General features: G+C 35.3%; 1 protein-coding gene across 5 annotated transcripts in view; it reads left to right on the top strand.

Annotated features, from left to right (window-relative positions):
* SLIT2 (slit guidance ligand 2) overlaps positions 1-19,591 on the top strand; it is a 255,843-nt gene that overhangs the window by 179,828 nt on the left and 56,424 nt on the right. For 2 of the 5 annotated variants that reach the window (XM_054294150.1, XM_054294140.1), the window contains exons 10-17: positions 5,570-5,641; positions 6,270-6,341; positions 6,860-6,931; positions 8,787-8,930; positions 9,062-9,225; positions 9,991-10,014; positions 13,559-13,709; positions 19,290-19,364. In XM_054294150.1, the coding sequence (XP_054150125.1) occupies positions 5,570-5,641; positions 6,270-6,341; positions 6,860-6,931; positions 8,787-8,930; positions 9,062-9,225; positions 9,991-10,014; positions 13,559-13,709; positions 19,290-19,364 (774 nt within the window). Of the gene's footprint in view, positions 1-5,569; positions 5,642-6,269; positions 6,342-6,859; positions 6,932-8,786; positions 8,931-9,061; positions 9,226-9,990; positions 10,015-12,419; positions 12,438-13,558; positions 13,710-19,289; positions 19,365-19,591 lie in introns of all 5 variants that reach the window. The other 3 variants (XM_054294159.1, XM_054294145.1, XM_054294144.1) reach the window with 2 other exon arrangements.

Here is a 19,591-nt window from a genome sequence, read left to right as displayed (position 1 = left end):
AACCCCTGTAGATCTCTGACAGCTGTGCCACACTCCAAAGGTGTTGTTAACCTTAGGTTTTATTTTCACATATGGCTCTTCACTTCTGATTACTTTTCCTCAGCAATTATGTGAGTGAAGTAATTTGAAAAGAAACTAATGGATACTGACTTTTCAGTATTTTTTGTTTTCTCATCATTCAAATGTTTCTTTATCAGTTACATTTTTAAGTACGTAGTAAGTAAGCAACCACATAATCTCAGTTAAAACCCTTTCTAAGTTTTGTTGGCAAATTAGTAGTATCATTTAGCAGGTAGTGAGGACTCCTGTCACCCTGTTGGTCTCACACAATGGGGATTTTCAAGGTACTGTTTCTGCTCTTTTAGAACAGGTGGACAGGTCCCTGCTTGTGATGAGCCAATAGTGTAGCAGGATTGTATCTATCTTTTTGTGAATTTAAAACACTTATCTGTACAGCTTGACTAGGTTTGGTAGTATAAGATAAGAACTCTTATCAAAAATGGGCTAATTAAAGAGACTGACTTGGCTCTGGGTGACTCAGGCTAATTGCACTGGAGCCACACTGACAGAAGCCAAAGTACTGAGCAAATAATTATTTAACAAGTGGTGTTTTTTGCTACAAGCTGAACCTGTAACAGTGGAGGAATGTCAAGCCCATCATCATTAGTGATGCTCTGGAGTTCAGAGCATGAGATGGCCCCCTCTGTAATGAAATGCAGGTTTGAGACTTTCTTTTGAGTAAATGAGATGAATTGTTTAATAGCTTTGGAATTGCAATGCTTGTTACTTTCTTGATACAATGCAGACTAAGGAGTCATCTGTCATTTAAAATCAATCCCCTGAGGAAATATTTGATAGAACAATTAGACTGGATGTTAACAGTTTGGGAAGCTTTAGGGCAACATTGACAGTGATTCTTTATATAAAAATATTTAGGAAACTGTCAAACAGATTTATTAATACACAGACTTAGAGCCTGAAAGTAAGAAAAAGAAGTAATGTAGTCATTTGAAATACATCTTTTGTTTTCTTAGATGTGGATGATATCACAGATTTCAACAGCATTCTTCTGCTGCTAAGGCTAGAAGTGACATTTAGTGGATTTAAGCACTCTAGAGGTGCAGTTATGGAGAGACAAAAAAGGTACTTTGTTTAATAGCCTCAAGGATTCCTCTAGCAAGGGAAATCATTACTTTTAAAAACAAACAAAGAAAACCCAAAATCTGGCAGATGTTGCATGTGATGAGAGATGTGTTGGCTGTGTATTGCTGTTCTTCAGATTCAGGAGCTGTACTTAATCCCATCACTGAAATCTATTTTTTTGTTTTTTGACAGCTATTTTTGCCATTTACTTTAAAAGCAGATGGGGAAAATGCAAAGAAGAGCTGTCAATTTTGTTACCATATATAATCAGCATCTGTGCAATACATCAGACTCATTTCACAGCTTACACTTTCTCTCTGTAGTAAAATTCTTTTGGGATTTCTTGACAACTTTCTTGAAAGACTTCTTGTAAATTAGGAGATATTGGAATTAAAAGTATAGATTAATTAACTGCTAAAGCCACTATTCTGTCATCCAAATTTACTTAATCAATATGTTATGTTCTGATTGTTTAATTACAAAATATATGTCTAATTTGATCCTCCATGTTCAAATTCACGTTTTCTTAAGCAAGGTTTTTTAAAATTATATTTTAGTATTATGCAATGCTTTTTTGTACATCTCTGATCCCTTTACATGCATTTAGGTGCAGCACATCTCTGTGTATACTTTTGTACCATTCTCTACTGAGAGGACTTAGTATCTTATACCCCATCTGGATGATTTAAAGTAAAAATGATTCTGTAGAGAACACCCTGTTCTCCATTCTCACTCTGCCCTCTTTCCTGGTGCAGCAGTCGTTCACAGAAATGGCTTTTTATGGTGGGAAAAGAGGCTAGTTTAGAAGTGTCAGTATAAATAAGCATGTTGTCTGTCTCTGGAAGTGCGGAAGCAGTAATCAGCAATGGTGTGCTGCAGGCTCATAGCACAGAACAGCATCCTTCTGGAAAGTGTCAAGTGATTTACATGTCACAGGGCTCTCTGGGGACCGTGTGGGAAGAATCTGTCTGCTGGCTGGGGACCTGCTTTGATTTGATTTGATTAGGTTGGAAGTCACAACTGCAGAAGCACCTTTGTTTCTCAGAATAGTAAGTGGTTGTACATTACAGTGTCTGCAGTGATAAGCAGAGGGGAAAGATTTCCAAAGAGAAATGTTCACAGTACATTTCCTAGATAGGAGTGATTAGGGAATAGTCTTCAAAAAAGGTTTCAACTAGTTTGGCAGCATTAAAAGACAGTAAAACACTTATGTATCCATGCAGGACTTCTTTGAAGTGAAACACTAAAAGGAGATGGAGACTTCATATTAAAAGCATTAATTAGCATTTGTGTGATGGTGGGCAGAGTACTTCTTTTTACATGGGGCAATGCAAGCTTTGATGCAGAGTGTACTTAACCATCTTCCTCCATTATCTTAGCTTATTAAATATGCTACTAAAATTGACTGTGACTTTTGAAAAAGAAACCACCAAGGCACTGTTTATGATACGTAGATGTTCATTCATAAGAAAAAAATGACTTCTGGAATGACTTTGAAAGGAGTTGTTGAGACAAAATTTAATGTAAATTTGATGGAAAAATACTGACTCAAGTTTTTTTTAGTTCTTTGGTGATATAATTCCACTCTGGCCAAGTCATTTGCAAGCGCTTAATGGCTGACTTTTTCAGTAATCGAAAACTACAACCCATCCTATCTCAGAATTAAAAATATTTCATTTAATATAGGGCATTAATATAAAAAAGTTTTTAATTACTGTGGGTTTTATCAGTAGAATGCAAATTTCCTTTAGATATTAGTCTATCTGTACTTTATGACTCGGGAATATATCTAATTAGATTTTCTCTGGAATAGTGGATACAAATTTACGCTCTGTGAAATTCAGCTGATTCTGTGAAGTTAAAGCAGAAAATTAGAGGATAACAAAGCTTGAAAATGTGGATTTGATTTACTTTCTTTTCAAAGTGGGGTATAAAAGATTTTTCTTCTTTATTTATATAATCTTATTCTTCCTGTCTTATGTTAATCTCATTTTCTAAAATGTGATGTCTTTCAGTGCCTACACTTCAGCTTAAGTTAAAAAAATACATACTTAGATGATCCTACTAAAACAAATCCTTCATCCAGAAGAGCTTGTAAATATATATCCTAGCACTGCACATTCTGTCTGCTAGAATGTAAATGTCACACTAAAAGGAAATGTTAGGTAAAGTTGATATACAGTTCATTTTTATATCCACCAGTGAATTGGTGCTAGAACTGCTGGGAAGTTAGCTCTCAGAAATATGCTGTGGCAAGACTTCTTCAGTTTTTGGCCCATGTAATTTGTAGCCAAATTGGACAGTAGTAACTGAAATCTGCTATTTCACCTTCTCATGAAAAATTACCTACACTGGATCCTGTAAAGTACTTCAGTTTATAGAATTAATATGTGTTTTAAAGTAAGTGAATAAACTGGAAAATACCTTGTGTCCTAATTTATTTAATACTAGACCTCAAGCTACATGCCTTATCCTACCTAGTTAAGATCATTATATGTTTAAAGATATGAGAATACAGACTGGAACCCCTCCAGCAGTAGGTTATGATTCTCTACGTTTTGGACTAATAAACAGCTTTAATAAATGAGGCTTGTGGTCGCCTCATGTGGGAGCCTCGCTACTGCAATATCTCTTTCCCATATACCCAGAAGCATTTTTCCCGCCCTGGCAATCCAAGACCTCCTCTGTAATATGGCCTAATCTTTCCCTGTCTTTTTCACCACCTCTCCTTTCCAGTCCTCTGCATTGCCTTATGTGTTTCCCTGTGCCAGACACATCTTTTGTTTGTTTTTGGGGCTCCACATCTGATCAGTGTCAGCTTGGGCTGTCCCTGGTGGTCAGGCAGGTGGTTGCTGCCAAACAGAGCGTGTAACAGGAATGGATGGATGGCAACCATGCTCTTCATGGCCGGGTTAATTTGGTTTCTCAACTCCTTCCAGTTACTAAAATGAGGAAGTTTTGTTATCTGGAGGGTTTCCTCTCCCTGATTTAGCACATGAATGAAAAATCTACCTTAGATGATAACCATGCCTAATCTTTATTTTTGGTGAAGACTAAACTTAAATTTAAATGTAAGGACAGAAAATACTTGGGTGTGGCCTAACTTGGTGTTGGCCTTAACTTCAGCAAGTTTTTGCTTATTCAGGTGTTTGCCTTCTGCATCTAGCCAGGTGTGTAGGAGAGAAGTGACCTTGATCCTTTGTATCCTTGTCAGCACTCCCAGGCTGATGCAAAATGTGTTTCATGGCTGCAAAAGGCTCAGCCAAGGCAAAGAGTATGAATGAGCATCGTGTTTGTGGAAAAAGTTTTCCATCTTGTGCCATAGGATTCCCTTCAGTGCTTAAAATACACCTGAAGTCTACAGCAAGGTGACAACATTTTCCTAAAAAGGACCAAAACAGTTGTGATAAAGTGAGATTTTCTTCATCTAGAAGATTTTCATGGAGCTTTTGGGTTTTTTCCTTGAGTTCATCATAAACCATTCAACAACAAATTCTGCTAAGTTAAAGTATTATCAGAGTAAAGAGGTTTTAAGTATTAAATATATAAATATCTCTATCTGAAAGAGACTTCGTGAAGGCAGGAAAAAAAGCTTCAGTTCAACTCTATCATGATCTCTTGAGAAACTTTACAAAAAGAAAGAATTTTTGTCAGAATATTTTCTTGGAAAAGCTTACTCTAAATATATGAGTTTTTTGTTTCCATCAGTAAATTCACACTTTACAGCATGGGAATTTTCAATTACAGTCACTATACATACAAAACAAGCATGGTCAGTAACATTAGCTACAAGCTGAAATTAAAATACTTATTTAATGAAGTTAGAAGTGTGGCTGGGCAAATCTAGTATTATATGTTAAAGAAAATATTTTGAGTACAGTATCTAAATAAATTGTGTGTTTCTTTAAAAATATGGCAGTTGCCTTATTGCAGGTAGCAACATATATTATTTGGTCTGTAGAAACATTCCTCTCCCCATTCCCATGATTTGCATATTTCAATTATTTAATGGAAATCTTTAGGTATTTCTGAATAAAAATTACTATGCAAATTGCTATATATGAATAACACATTAGGATTAATTAAGACTAATTCAAGATTGAAATTTTTGATGACAATTCTGACTTAAATTTTAAAAAAACCTTACATATTCTGAAAATAAGTTTTCTTTTAAATATGACATCAAAATTTTATTTTCATTTACAATATTATTCTGTACAGGTTTAAAGGTTTGGCTGGCTGTTTGGTGGGGTGGTTTTTTGTTTGTTTTGATTTGGGTTTTTTTGGTAATGAAAGAAATAAAAATTATATTGAGAAATAAGAAGTTGTCTTTTTTGTTGAAGTCTATACCTTCTAGTTTCTTATGGCTTTAGATTCTTGTTTAGCTTGGGGGTTGTATATTTATGTGGTTGCTCTTCTTTTGCAGACGGTTAGAACAAAATTCAATCAAGGTCATACCTCCTGGAGCTTTTTCCCCCTATAAAAAGCTCAGAAGAATGTATGTACCAACTAACTTACATTTATTTACATATGTATGTGTGTGTATATATATACATATCCAGATTAAAAAAACAAATCAAGATGGTACAGGGAACTGCAGTTAATGTGTTAGCACTTAAGAAAGTTTGACTGCTAGAAGGCAAACTGATATCGCAGCCTAATGATTGAGACCATATATTATCTTTGTCATATTAATAATAATTGGGGTTTTACCAAATCTTGAAATTGTTTAATGTGTTTTTGCACAGAAGCAGTGTGTTACTGTAGTGAAAATTCTAGTAAAAAAAAAAAAAAGAGTGAGCATTACTTCAGGTTATTTTAGAGGCTGTATAGCTCTGGGGTTGTAGCAAGCAGAGAATTCTTTAAAAATGTACTTAAGCAGTCAGAAAAAGTAAACATTTTGTCCTTTTTTTCCAAGTTTCGAACTATTTTTATCTGTGCAATTTTTTTTGTTTCAGTGTACTGGCAATTTCAGTGGTTTTATATTAAAATTCTTTGGCAGTGTCTCATGTAAATATTTCCAATTTCTCTCTCCCATCCATACTTGATTCTAATTACATATTATCTTAAATTTCATTATTTTGAAAATAGCTTGAATTAATTGAATCAAATGTTATTTGTTTCAGCGACCTGAGCAATAACCAGATCTCTGAAGCAGCTCCAGATGCTTTCCAGGGCTTACGTTCACTCAATTCACTGTAGGTATCTGTTTGACCTGTAAACAGAAGCAAATTTCTCATATTCTTGTAGTGAAATTATTCTGGCCTTTTGGCTCAGTGCAAAATGTTACTATAAGTTCAATCCATTCTGAAAGTTGTAATAGTCATTTCAGAATGATAGTGGTAATTGAATATTCTTTTACAGTTGGACACTAATAATGTGTGGGGTTTTTTATAAATATGTTCATGGTAAACAGTTGAACACAACCAATCATGTGCTTTATTCCCCAGTTAGTTGTTCTTGCAAACAGCAAATCCACTTAGCAGGGTCCCTTGGTAAGGCTGTTATCAGTGAGGTGCTGATTCTGCAGAGATCTTTGGGTTACACACCGTTTGGGACAGTGTGATCCTGCTGCCTCACAGGACCACAAGGATATTGCAAGTATTAAGTGGTTGTTATTCAATTCCTTTCAGGAAAATGGAAATTTCTCTATATTTGAAGTCAAATTCCCTACCTTTCATAATGGTAGGTTTGTCTGCTTTGTTTCCTGGTACAGAGTCCTCTATGGCAATAAAATCACAGAACTTCCAAAGGGCCTATTTGAAGGACTCTTTTCTCTGCAACTGCTGTGAGTATTTTTTTCTTATTTATTCTATTTTAAGATCATTCAAAAGGGTAAACATGATGAGAGATTTATGCCAGAAGAAGAACTGGCAGGAAATCCCATACGTAAGATCAAAGTACAGTAAAATCAAATTATGCTAAAACCAAAAGAGTCAGGACTCTTGTAGGCCAGCTTGCCACTCATCCAGAAATGTGATCATATCAGTTAGTGTTTCAGCCTGAAATGATTAAAATGAAGTTATTCTCCCATGTGGAATTTCTAAGGATAAAACTCATAAAGATATGATACTGTAAATGACAAATGGGATGTATATAATTGTGTGGGAACCATGGAAGGAATATTTGTGTGTTTTATAAAGAGAAAATATATAGTGGAAATGCTATGCAATTGCATTTCTAGCTGTACCCATGAAAGAACAATATTGCACCACAGTTTCATTGATGACTTCTAATGTTTACTGACACCCTGTGCAATTCTTTGAATCTGTGAACTTGAGCTGCTACGTCATTTAACACTTTGGAAATTTCCACATGTAACCTTTCAAACAGTGGCTGTTTAGATTTTATACTGGACTAAAAAATGTCATGGTGGTAGTTTTATCAAAGATTGTCAATATTTAGCAGAAGAGGCTGTGCAAGTAGGTGCATCGTGTAAAATAAATGTGTTAAATAGACCATAAAACAACAGTGGTGTTTTTGAAAGAACTTGTCCCAGAATAACTGACTTGTTGAGTTAGAGCCTTCTTAAAGAATTTAAAACATCTTCTAAACACATGTTTAGAATTACCTAATGTCCAGACTTCACCATGAAGTGGTTGGCAAAATGTCAACTAATTGAAGATGGCAAAACAGTAAAATATATACAAAGAAAATGCGACTTCTAGCACCACCTAGAGGTTTGCATTTTGATTTACTGTAGTCAGAAAAATAGTACAGTAGTAGGCAGGTATGCTTTCCTGTTTTCCTTTAAAGATGCTTTAGTTATAAAATATATTTCAGATTTGGTAAAAAAATAAAGATTTAAGACCTTTCCTAACTCTCAGGACTCTATTAAAAAAAGACCCTATGTTAATGTGCATTGTATAGGTAGTACATTTAGGTCTAAGTAAATTTCTACTTGTGTGGCAAAACTTTTTATCAGAGCATTAGGTTTCAAGTCCACCATTTAATTCCATTTCTGGCTCAAATGCAAAGAAGTAAAAAGTATTTGGTTATAAAAATGCATCTAATGGAATGGCTTTTTGTTCTCTTCAAAAGGACTTGGTTTAGATTGGCTTGTTTGTTTTAACACTAGAAGTCTGGGAGGTACGGGGAAGAAAAGGTTCCCTTGGAAGATGCAGAGGAGAAAGGATCCAAGACAGATTTGGATATATTCCATGCTACCAGTTTTTACTACAACTCTGTTAATGTGGCAGCATGCTGATTAGTGACATATAATTAAAAGTGCCACTGCACATCTCTTCCAGCTAATGAACACAGTGTTCAGTTCCTTTTTTGTTTGTTTGTTTATTTATTTGGCAAAGAAACTAGTTTTCCTTGAATGTACTTGAATTTTTAGGCTTGTTTCTTTGCACAGTACACAAATACCACACAGACATTCTGCCAGCACATACAGGAAATGTGATTTTAGGTAAATAAATGCAAGCATTTCAACTCCAAGGTTCAAATATGTAGGAATACACATAACCTAAATAAGATACTTCAATTCACTGGAATTCTTTTTGTCACTATCAATTATAATTTGTTACTACATTTCTTGCTCTGGTAGCAAAGGTACACAAAGAATTGTCTATGAAAAATGCTGAAGCTGCGACACAGAACGGTTTCTTTCAATTTTATAATTATCTTCCATTAAACAGATTATTGAATGCCAACAAGATCAATTGTCTCCGAGTTGATGCATTTCAAGACCTGCACAACTTGAATCTTCTTTCTCTGTACGACAATAAGCTTCAGACCATTGCAAAAGGCACCTTCTCACCCCTACGTGCCATTCAGACCTTGTACGTATGTTCTTGTGTATGGTTTTCTCAAGTACGACTTCATATTCTACAGTGCAGTAAAAGCACTGGCTACTGCTGAGACCAGAGGGAAATAATGTGTGATATTATTGGGTTTTTTCCCTCCACGGAAGGCATTTGGCTCAGAACCCGTTTATCTGTGACTGCCATCTGAAGTGGCTGGCGGATTACCTGCACACAAACCCCATCGAGACCAGCGGTGCCCGGTGCACCAGCCCCCGCCGACTGGCAAACAAACGGATCGGCCAGATCAAAAGCAAGAAATTCCGCTGCTCAGGTAATTGTCCTAGTTCAGCTGCTGTTTTTCCTTTATTGGCAAAAAAGAAAAGTAGTGGTTTTAGAAGTTCTAATGAAAGCAGCTGTCTCTCTACAGAATTATTAAACATCACAGAATTTTTTTTTTTAAGTTGGTTGACTGAATAGAGGGAAATCTGGGAAGTCATAGACTGTTGGATCATGGAACGTTACTGTAGTTAACATATTTGGCACTATTTCTGAGTAACATTAAGCCTAACAACATAAATGTAATATATAAAACTTTAGAATTAAATGCTAAAGTTATTCACTACAAGTATCACCACCATAAATCATTTTTTAAATTTCCACAGGGCTCTGGAATATGTGAAAGATCTAAAAATTTCTAAGCTAAATATGGAAACATAACATATTCCTTTTATACAGGGAGCTTACTTCATACTGAAATTTACTGTTTTCTTTTTCTAATCTTATTCCATTTCCTACTTACATTTCTTTAAATCCTAACTTTTGTCATATGGTGTCCAGCTGTTCCAGGTGCATTTCACATTCTACAGTTTATTCAGTCTCAAGTGCAAATACCAGATGAAAACTGTTTTTTAATCCGTGTTCCGGATACATTTATGACTATTCACACTTCGTTGTTTATCAGCTCTCATTGTGAATACACATTTTTTTCACTAAATTATCTGTAGTTAACTGCAATCCATATTTAATCTAATAAAACTCATTCTTTGCTTGCTGACATTCAGGTGCATCTTCTATTTTTTTTTTTCTCTTTATTTAGCTAAAGAACAGTATTTCATTCCAGGTAGGTTTGGCTCTGCAGTAAGATTGACTAACTGCAGATATTCTCTCCCTTTCACCCCAAAAGCAAAGTTTGTCATAGCTTTTAGGAAACTGATGCATGTGTATTAACATTAGTCATTACCTATAGCTATACATAGTTTTCCTTTGTAGAAAATAGCAATTCTGTTTTCTGAATATAAGAGCTTAGCATGCAGCTCCATTTACCTTTTTCTGTCTCACAGATTTGCACACAACCTACCAAAATTATATCTATATTTATATTTAGAAGGTTGCACCTGCTAGCTCATATTTTAACTGACACTTTTACTTACCTTGTACCTTGCCTTTCTGCTGCTACTGTTTTTAAAATGTAGCTTCTGAGCTGCTTTTAAACACAGGAATCCATGCTGCCATCAAAGAGCTAGCACAACTCTAAACATTCTACAAATGAGCGTTTTCTTGCCTTGCTTTCCTGCTCTACGCTGGCTGCATCTGCTGCTTGCTCACCCTCCTTTTGTTTAGGAAATCACCGTGGAATGCTTGGAAAAGAAAGCTGATATTCTGAATTAGAGGCATTCTGTGGTCACATGCATACAGTGAATCAGAAATGCTTTCCATTAAAGAAAATATGACTTTCAAGTTGGAGTGAAATAGTGATTTACACACAGCTTTAAGCTACAATAAGTCTATGATACTTTTACAAAAGATTTACCAATGTTGGCCCTAGCTCTTTGAAATATGGATCTTTCTTCTTTTACCTTGCTTGTCAGTGTGTGCACTGTTTTCTTAATAGAAAAAAAAAAAATTACTCACATTTTATTCATAACACATTATAAATAACAAAATAAACAAGGGAATAATGAATCTATTGATGAGTTACAGTATGTGTTTTGCAATCAGGATTTTCTGCCATGGTTTAATATCTAGAAAAATATCTACAGTAATTGTTTAGGACACCAGTGTACTCCTTCTTTAAAGTACTACAGGTACATCATCATTCTGCAGTCATCTTAGTTGTTTTCTCTTCAGCTGGTATGTTTAGCTCTCCTCCAAATACTGTGTGATGTAACACTTAAATTTGCTGCAGTCATGTGAAGTTCTTCAGGCCCTTATACTAATACATTGTTTTGAATATGAAGTAAAGAAAATATGAAATACAAAATAAGGCCACAATTTGTCAGCACTAGCATCCACAAAAATGTGTTAAAGCAGCATAAAGCAGGGGAATTCAATTTCACAACCCTGTAGTACCATTCCATTCCTTAGTGTGTAGTACAGCTGTATTCCTGCCACAGACTGACTTCTACTCAACCTTGCCAGCACAACTTTTGCTTGTGGGTTAGAAGCATTTTCCTGCCAGCAAATGTCTTCACAGCCTGGTTATTACATGGCCACTCATGCAGTTTAGGCTTATTTACCTACCCTTTAAAAAATGCTATCCCTGGGGGAAGGTGGGATGGAGGGAAGAAGAAAAATAATTACATTTTAAACAATGGGCTACATACATGCTTCTCTGTTGCTTTCTCTTTCTCTCAGGTTATCAGGGAGATGCTACCTAAAAGTATTTTAGTTGTTGAAGGCATTGTCCCTGAGTACTCAATTGTTTAAACTGCTAACAGTGATGTACTCTGGATGCAGGAGGAAAAAAACAAAACTTATTTTTAGACTTGTTTATTGGGTATTTAAAAGTGCTAAAAACCACTTCTTCATACTTAAGTGGATACTATAACATAATCTTAGCATTTCTTTAAACACCTAAATATTTTTAGTATTTGTTTTAAATCTGTCATTTGGAGATGTTGCTCCACAGACACTATGAAGTCCTAGTAAAATTTCAATATGGCAATTCGGAAAACTAAAGGTTTGTAGGTATTAAATAATTTATTTGAAAAAATACCATTTATCTGCTACCTCATAGAAGTACCCTGTACTAGTTTCAGCATATGGATTACTAAAACATTTACAAGTGGTAGATAAGATAGTATCTGATGACTGTTGGGATTTTTCCCCCTCCACTGAGCAGTCTGTTTCTCCTATATTTGTTTGGTTTATTAAGGATTTAAGTGGCATAGCATGTATATTTGGCTTGGTGATCCTTGTGGGTCTTTTCCAACTCAGAATATTCTGTAACTCCTATATGCATTCAGGGAGCAGCTTTTAAAGAACATATACAAAATAGTGAAGAATAATTCATGGGAGGCATGATCATCACCCTAGATGAAATGTATAATAAACCCCAATCTTATCTTCATTTTTCAATGCTACTCAAAATGAATTATTCTTTATTTCTGCTGAGGACAATGGCCCTAGCACCATCTTCTAATCAAACGAAAGTTAAGTAGAGAACATGAGAGCTCAGTTCATGTTTTTGTCTTAATTGGCATTACTCTGTCTTTCTTTCCTTCTTGGCTATCTTTACTTTTTCAGGAGTTCACCATTTTGGCTGTAAGTAAAGTTCAGTGTCTGAACTAAATCACAGTGTACCTCCCAGCCCTGATGCACCTTCTGCTAGTCTCAGTCTTTTCACCTTTGTCCAAGAAGAACCCACAGGTCCTTTTGGCTTCTCTTTGTTTTCTTTGTCACCCACCCTCAGTTCCTTACCAGGTGTTTTTTCCTGATATGTTTAGGATGTTTTCTTTGACTGACTCTGGGAAATGGTGGAGGAAACTTTCAATGTGGTTCTTTTTTTCCCCTTTTTTTTTATTTCTTTTTGTATATATATTGTATTTTTATTTAATCTGTGACAGTGATACTGTTACTGTGGCACTGGACATTCAGTAATAAGAATGCCATGTCATGTAAGCAAGTATTAAACTTCAAATGCTTCTGTAATTTATACCTACTCCTTCCTCTTTTCCCTTGCTCTTATCCTTGGCCTAATGGATGCAGTTTTGATAATGTAGCGAGATTTTCTGTTGTGCTTGATCTAACCATGTGGTTGTGAGGTATGAGTAAAACATGGTTCTGTCAAGCACCATGGAACGTCACGCAGCTTTCTACAGCATGGCAAGCTGCTGAGGCTTAAGTCAGGATCACACATTTTTTAAATTAAAGCTGAAAACAGGGCTTTCAACTTATTTGTTGAGATGATGTGGAGTATCGGGACTATAAAAACAAAAAAAATCACAGAGGTTAATGAAGTTCAGTCAACAATACAAATTTGTAACCAGAGAAAGAGAAAAGGTGGCATTCAGGATCTATTTATTCTTGATACAGAGAAAGAAAACAAATTCTAAAACAAACAGTGGCATTTGTTTGATTAGCTATAAACAAGGCTAGATTGGCTGACAACATAATCAGCAGAAAGTACAGCTGTGAAAAGCTCAAGTTAATGTTATCCTGCTATGTGAAGTTGGTCTCAGTTTCTTTTTCCAGCATATCTTAAGTCCCTATATTTAACCCTCTCTTGAAGCCCTTGTGTCTGTTCAGTATCACAGAATTATCATGCATTTCCCAAGTTGCCCACCCGTTATCTGCATTGCAGACGTCTTTTCAACCCTCTCACAAGAAGAAAATCTTATACTTTATTGACTTAGCTTCTGTGTTTTGACTTGAATCTTCTACAGGCACTGAAGATTACAGATCCAAATTAAGTGGAGACTGCTTTGCAGATTTGGCTTGCCCTGAGAAATGTCGCTGTGAAGGAACCACAGTGGACTGCTCCAATCAGAAACTCAACAAAATTCCTGATCACATTCCCCAGTACACAGCAGAGTTGTAAGTTGGACCCATAATAAAGGATTGTTTACTTATGGAGAAAAACTAAATTTTTTAAATATGAAACCACAGCTTTAGTTTTTTTAAACAGCAAAGATTGAAAGTAACCTCTGTGGTGCACTTTGAAGGCTTAAATATTCATATAAATTATTTATGCATTATTTCAATCCCATGTGGCACTAAAAACCCATGATAAAGAAATAAAATAACTAGTCTATGTTTCTAGTTCTTCAGGACCTGAGCAATCCACTTGGATTTTTTGAAAGGTAGTGGGGTTTATTTTGATTTTAACTTTTAACTGCAGGAGAAAGTAGGGCATCCAGTAACCAGAGAGGTCTGTCTTAAAAAGTGCTACCTAGATGTTTAAACAGACAGAGATGATTCTTTTTATGCAAAGCATGCATTATGTTTGTTGGGCAGGAGACCAGAGGAAGATAAAACAGACAAACAGATCAGTTAAGAAGATGAGATAACAGTATAATGAATAGAGGTGGGGAGAGAAGGACTCAGAGATTATTACTTGCTTAATAAGTGCCATATGGGAATTATTTGTAAGCATTACAACTGAAGTAATCTTCAAGGAGGGAGTGAAATATAAAATTAAGACAGCTTTACAAGATTTCTCCATGTGCAAGGAATAGTATAAAAGGGAATGCAGAGATGGTTGAAGGATTGGCAGAAAGGTAGATGAAAGTGACCGTCATTGCAGAGCAAAGGTAGAAGGAAATAGCTGTTTTCCTAGGAGATTCAGTTTAAAGAACAAGGGAAAATGTTGAGGGACAAAAAAAAGGGACTTTGATTTGACATAGTAAAGCAGTGTAGAGATGTGGAGACAAGATTATTGTGATCAAGTTGTCACCTGCAGGGGTGAGATGAGCACCAGGATGGCACACCTCTTAAAAGAGCAGACCACAGCTGTCAGCAAAAAAACACTATGGCAATCAGATATGAAATAGTGAGACTATTGTTAAGTATTTGAATATCTGGACAGGAAAAGAGATTTAAAACTGAAATATTTTTGAAACACAGATGGAGACTTTTTTTCTGTCTCTAATCTGGGAGATGGAGTTGAACTAAGTATTCCCATTTTCTGTGCTGGTTTTGGCTGGGGTAGAGTTAATTCCCTTCACAGTGGATAGTACAGGCTTATGATTTGGAATTGTGCTGAAGAGAGGGCTGATAATATGGAGACGTTTTGGTTCTTGCTGAGCAGGATTTACACAGAGCCAAGGCCTTTTCTGCTTTTTGTACTGCTGTGCTGGCAAGGAAGGTGTGGGTACATGGGAGGTTGGGAGGAGACGCAGCCAGGACAGGTGACCCAAACTGACCAAAGGGATATTCCAGACCATGTGACATTGTGCTCAGTATATAAAGGGGAGGAAGAAGGAGGAAGAGTGGGGCATTTGGAATGATAGGGTTTGTCTTTTCAAGACACTGTTACAATTGAAGGAGCCCTGCTCTCCCGGGGATGGCTGAACACCTGCCTGCCCATGGAGAGCAGTGGATTAATTTCTTGTTTTTCTTTACTCGGGTGCTTGGCTTTTTACTTGCCTATTAAACTGTATTTATCTCTACTTATGAGTTTTCCAGCTTTTACCCTTCTGATTCTCTCCCCATCCTGATGGTGGAGGAGAGAGCAAGTGGCTGTGTTGGACGTGGTGTCTTGCTGGGTTTAAACCACAGCATGTTCCTATTAGAAATCTGAAAATTGCAATCAGAGAAAAAAGAAAGGATACAGTCTTATGTGAAGGGAGATAGAATTCAGTGGAGAAATACGTTTTATGTTATCCGATATGTTGAGATACAATTGTTTCATTTAAGAATAAAAGCTGATGGAATAAGTAACAGGTTAAATTGTGGGAAGAAATCATCAAGTAGTGGTTGTATAAATGAAGTTACTGAACCAAGAAAAGAGGAATGGAGTTGTTGACATTATTAAGCATGCATTACTTTGATATTTAGGAGGAATCATGTTTAATTGTCTCTTCTGTGAAGAAATTATAATTTTAATTTAGCATTTTAATTGTTTTTCAGATTAATATTTTGCATGTGGAAGATATACTGTCAGGTGTTTTCTTTCTATAATTATGGTTCCTACATGTTAAATTCAGGAGGAATAATGAAATAATCAAGCCTCATCTACTCTATGTCCTAAACACTCGAATTTCAGTTGACAAATTTTTTTACTAAATACGAGGTTATATCACTTCTTTCAGAAAATATCCAGTCTTATTTGAAAGTGTTAGTGGATTAAAAAATCCACCATTCCCTTGAGACTGTGACTGAATTTATTTTCTTTCACTTCTGTTATTTTTTTTTATTGGAACCTTTAGTTTTAGATGTACTCTACCTCTCTTCAGTTTCCATCACTGCTTCCTTTATATTTTTTTTTTTTTGCATTAAAAAGCCCTTTACTTTCCAGCACTCTATCCAAGTAAGATCGTGCTTAACTGTAACAAAGTCATTATTCAGCCTTCTACTTGATAGGCTGTACAGATTGTTCTTCAAGTCATTTGATGTAATAAAAATTTCAACAGTCTTGCAAATATTCTAGAGAGGATAGAGAAATTACTTCTTCATTTTTTTTAATCCTGCTAAAAATCCATTTGCTCCAGCCAAATACATTACTTTGGGTTTTGCCTCACTGATACAAAAGTTATAGCTCTTCCTTTTGTTTCCTCCTGTCCTGGTCTTTGATGCACTTTGTTGTTCATCTTGGGACTTCCCAGTCTAGCTCTAGGACCATTCTTTGATTTCCAGTTTGCATATATACTGGCATGTATGAGAATAACAACAGTAATACCACTGGGAAAAAGCCCTGTTTCTTCCAAGTTGCTGTTTTGTTTTGTTTGGGTTTTTTTTTGGTTTTTTTTTTTTTTTTTTTAATCAGAAAATATTAATATAGTTCAAGACAGCTACTTAATTGTAAAAGTTAAAAAAATTATACCTAAACCAACTAACTGCTGTTCTAACTTCCCATTTTGTCCCTTGCTCACTGTCTTCCAGAGAAACATTGTATGATCTGTCTAATCTGACAGCAAAGTATTTGATATAAAGTACAAGTCTGTAATTGCACCCCAAAAATAAAATATTTTTCAGGTAGCTTTCTAAAATGTAGGAAAATGCAGGAAGAATTTCAGAAATCACTCAAAATGAAGTCCCCAGGAGAAATGCTAAATAAAAAATAATTTCAGTCTTATATGCTGAATTTTTATAATGATTTTGCAATAGATGATCACCTAACAAGGTAGTTTTAGAAAGCACAGCTATCACTGCAGTATATAAGCTTCAAGGATGGTTCAACTATTATTCAATAGCCATTGTGTTATTAAAATACCAAAAAGCATCAAATAATCCAGACAAACAGAATATGTAGACATTAAGATCAAATGCTTCTGTTTATTTTTGATTTTGAGAATGGTATTTCAGTACTTTATTTGAATAAACCAGGTAAAAGTAATTTTAAGATCATTTTCTTGATCTAGTGATGGGTGATAACTACAGTTGCTGTCTTCACAGTGAAGAGCACTGGGCTCAAAAAATACTATTAAGATACAGAATGCAGATCCCATCGCATCTGTAAACTTTCCAGTTATCCGTAATAATTTTGATTCAATTGTGTATAGACTAATTTAAGTAAAATAAATTCAATTTAAATAAAATAAAATTAAAATTCTACTTATGAAATTAGATAGAACTACAAGATTGAGGCATGAACAGCAAATAGGTCAAGAAAAAAGAGTCTGGTTATCATACATATTAAAGATGAAGGAGTGCTATTGGGTACCAATGTAAATTTAATTTCAGGATATATGTATAGGAATGTAGAATGTGGATTATAGGAAATAATTATTGTACTGTGCATAGCAATAGTAAAGGATCAGCTGGAATACTGTGTTCAAGACTTCATTTTTCAAGATGGATATAATTGCTCTGAAAAAAATTCAAGGAGAACACGAATCATAGAAAAGAAGATGGGAAGAATTGAAGGCATTTGTGTGAAAGAAACTTGAGGGAGAGACAAAGTAAATTACTTCTAATTGGTAAAAGATTGTTGCAAAGGATAAATGATCAAATTATTTGCATTTTTCAATGGGGTTAGAAATGTTTGCAGTAGAGCAAGTAAGTATTATTGAAATCAGTTAATGTTTTCATTATCAAGTCATTCTAGATGGTATAGCACTTGAAAAGTGTTTGAAGATGTCAGCATTTATAGAATGGTCAGTGGTTCTTTTGTTGATAGGGTAAAGAAAAGTCTGTTTAGAGTGAAGAAATAACTTTAGTAATTTACAACGTGCAAGAGTATTTCATATGGTCCCCCTAAAAATCACATTAAGTCTGATTTTTAGAGGTGATAGCATCTTCTGAAATTCATGTTCCTTATAGTTTAGTGTGATATATTAATGTTTTGTGTATATCCAAAAAACTTCTGTCTTCTTTCTGCTTGGTTCCATGCTGAAACTGTTGTACAACCATACCTTCAGATTTACAACCTTCATTTCCCTTCTGGCTATCAATGAGAATGAACAGAAGGGAAGGATGAACAAACAGCTTTCTTTAATTTTCTAGTTGTTTTTTTTTTCTAAACTTGTCTTGCAATAAGGCAATTCTGAAAAGCATTCTGGGTTTAGAATTGTGCTGAATTTCATTTCACAGTGATCTTGTCAGTCCTATCTTCTTCCTATTTAAGATTTCTAAAGAAATGCTCGACAGACTCCCTTCCTTAATAATATGGCTCTATTAGAGCATATAAAGGATCTAAGACTCATAATTTCCGTTTTCATTTCAAGAGAGGAAGTAAGGAGGACTGGGTCAATGCAGGTATTGTTTGAAATGTAGATGGTCCCCTAACCTAGCTGTTGTTAAAGGTATACTCTACTTTAAGCCTTGATACCTGTGCAGGAAAGAGAAATGCCCAGCTAGTATTTGTCACTCTTTGCATTCCTTCTTATAGGGTTACAAGTCAGCATTTAATGCTGCCTTAAGCAATATATGTGTGCCAGCTGTAGTGGTATGAAGATAAATCATGGTGAGGGAAGTGTTTTTTAAATCCATGGGAAGACCTATGCGGTGGGTTTCATTCCCTACTCAAAAGAAGAGTAATTCTTTCATTCTTGTAAATAGTGTTCTGTGAGTACCTCCAGATGTCTGGCAGACTCCACCTGATATCCTTTTAAAGAACAGAAGACTAATCTTCAGTGGTTTATATGTCCTTCTAAAGACTTTTATTTATAAGTTGCCATGGAATCCTCCCTTAGTTACGTTTTTGTTTGAAAAATTAAAAACACATCTTCTATTCCTTTTCAGCTTTAGCTGTGTAAACTTTAGTGATCAGGTTTTGAAAATGTCTTATGTATGCCTAAGTTTAACTAACGAAAATGTTCATTCCCAGGAATGAGAATGTTCGTTCACAGGAATTATCAAAATTAGGAATGTCACTATATAAGGAATTGTTCTGCAGCTACCAGTTAAATATCAGATGTTCAGGGAAATCAGACTGAAAAGTTCACATAATGTGGAACATTCTGTATCAATACCTGAACAATTTTTTTCTGAAATGGATGTAATTTTTTTTTTTAGGCGACTAAATAACAATGAATTTTCAGTCCTGGAAGCTACTGGAATCTTTAAGAAACTTCCTCAGCTGCGTAAAATGTAAGTGCAAATTCAATGACCTTATCTATTCAGATAGTGTATTAGCTCCTTGCTGTGACTCTCCACCTTTCTTAGTTCTAATCTACAAAAGATTCAGTTTATTCCAATCAAAAATCAAGAATGGGTTTAAATTAATCCCTGAGGTAGGTCAGAGTTGGCAGCTCTCCTGTATGGGGCTTGGCACTGCCAGCAGCCACTTCCCGTGGTGTACAGCCCCAGCACCTTCA

This window comes from Melozone crissalis, unplaced genomic scaffold, assembly GCF_028551555.1.
Source record: "Melozone crissalis strain CALT ecotype California unplaced genomic scaffold, PUWL_Pcris_2 ptg000006l_1, whole genome shotgun sequence".
Classification (NCBI taxonomy): domain Eukaryota; kingdom Metazoa; phylum Chordata; class Aves; order Passeriformes; family Passerellidae; genus Melozone; species Melozone crissalis.
The sequence above is the reverse complement of the archived record's forward strand: the minus strand, read 5'-3'. Positions and strand labels throughout refer to the sequence as shown.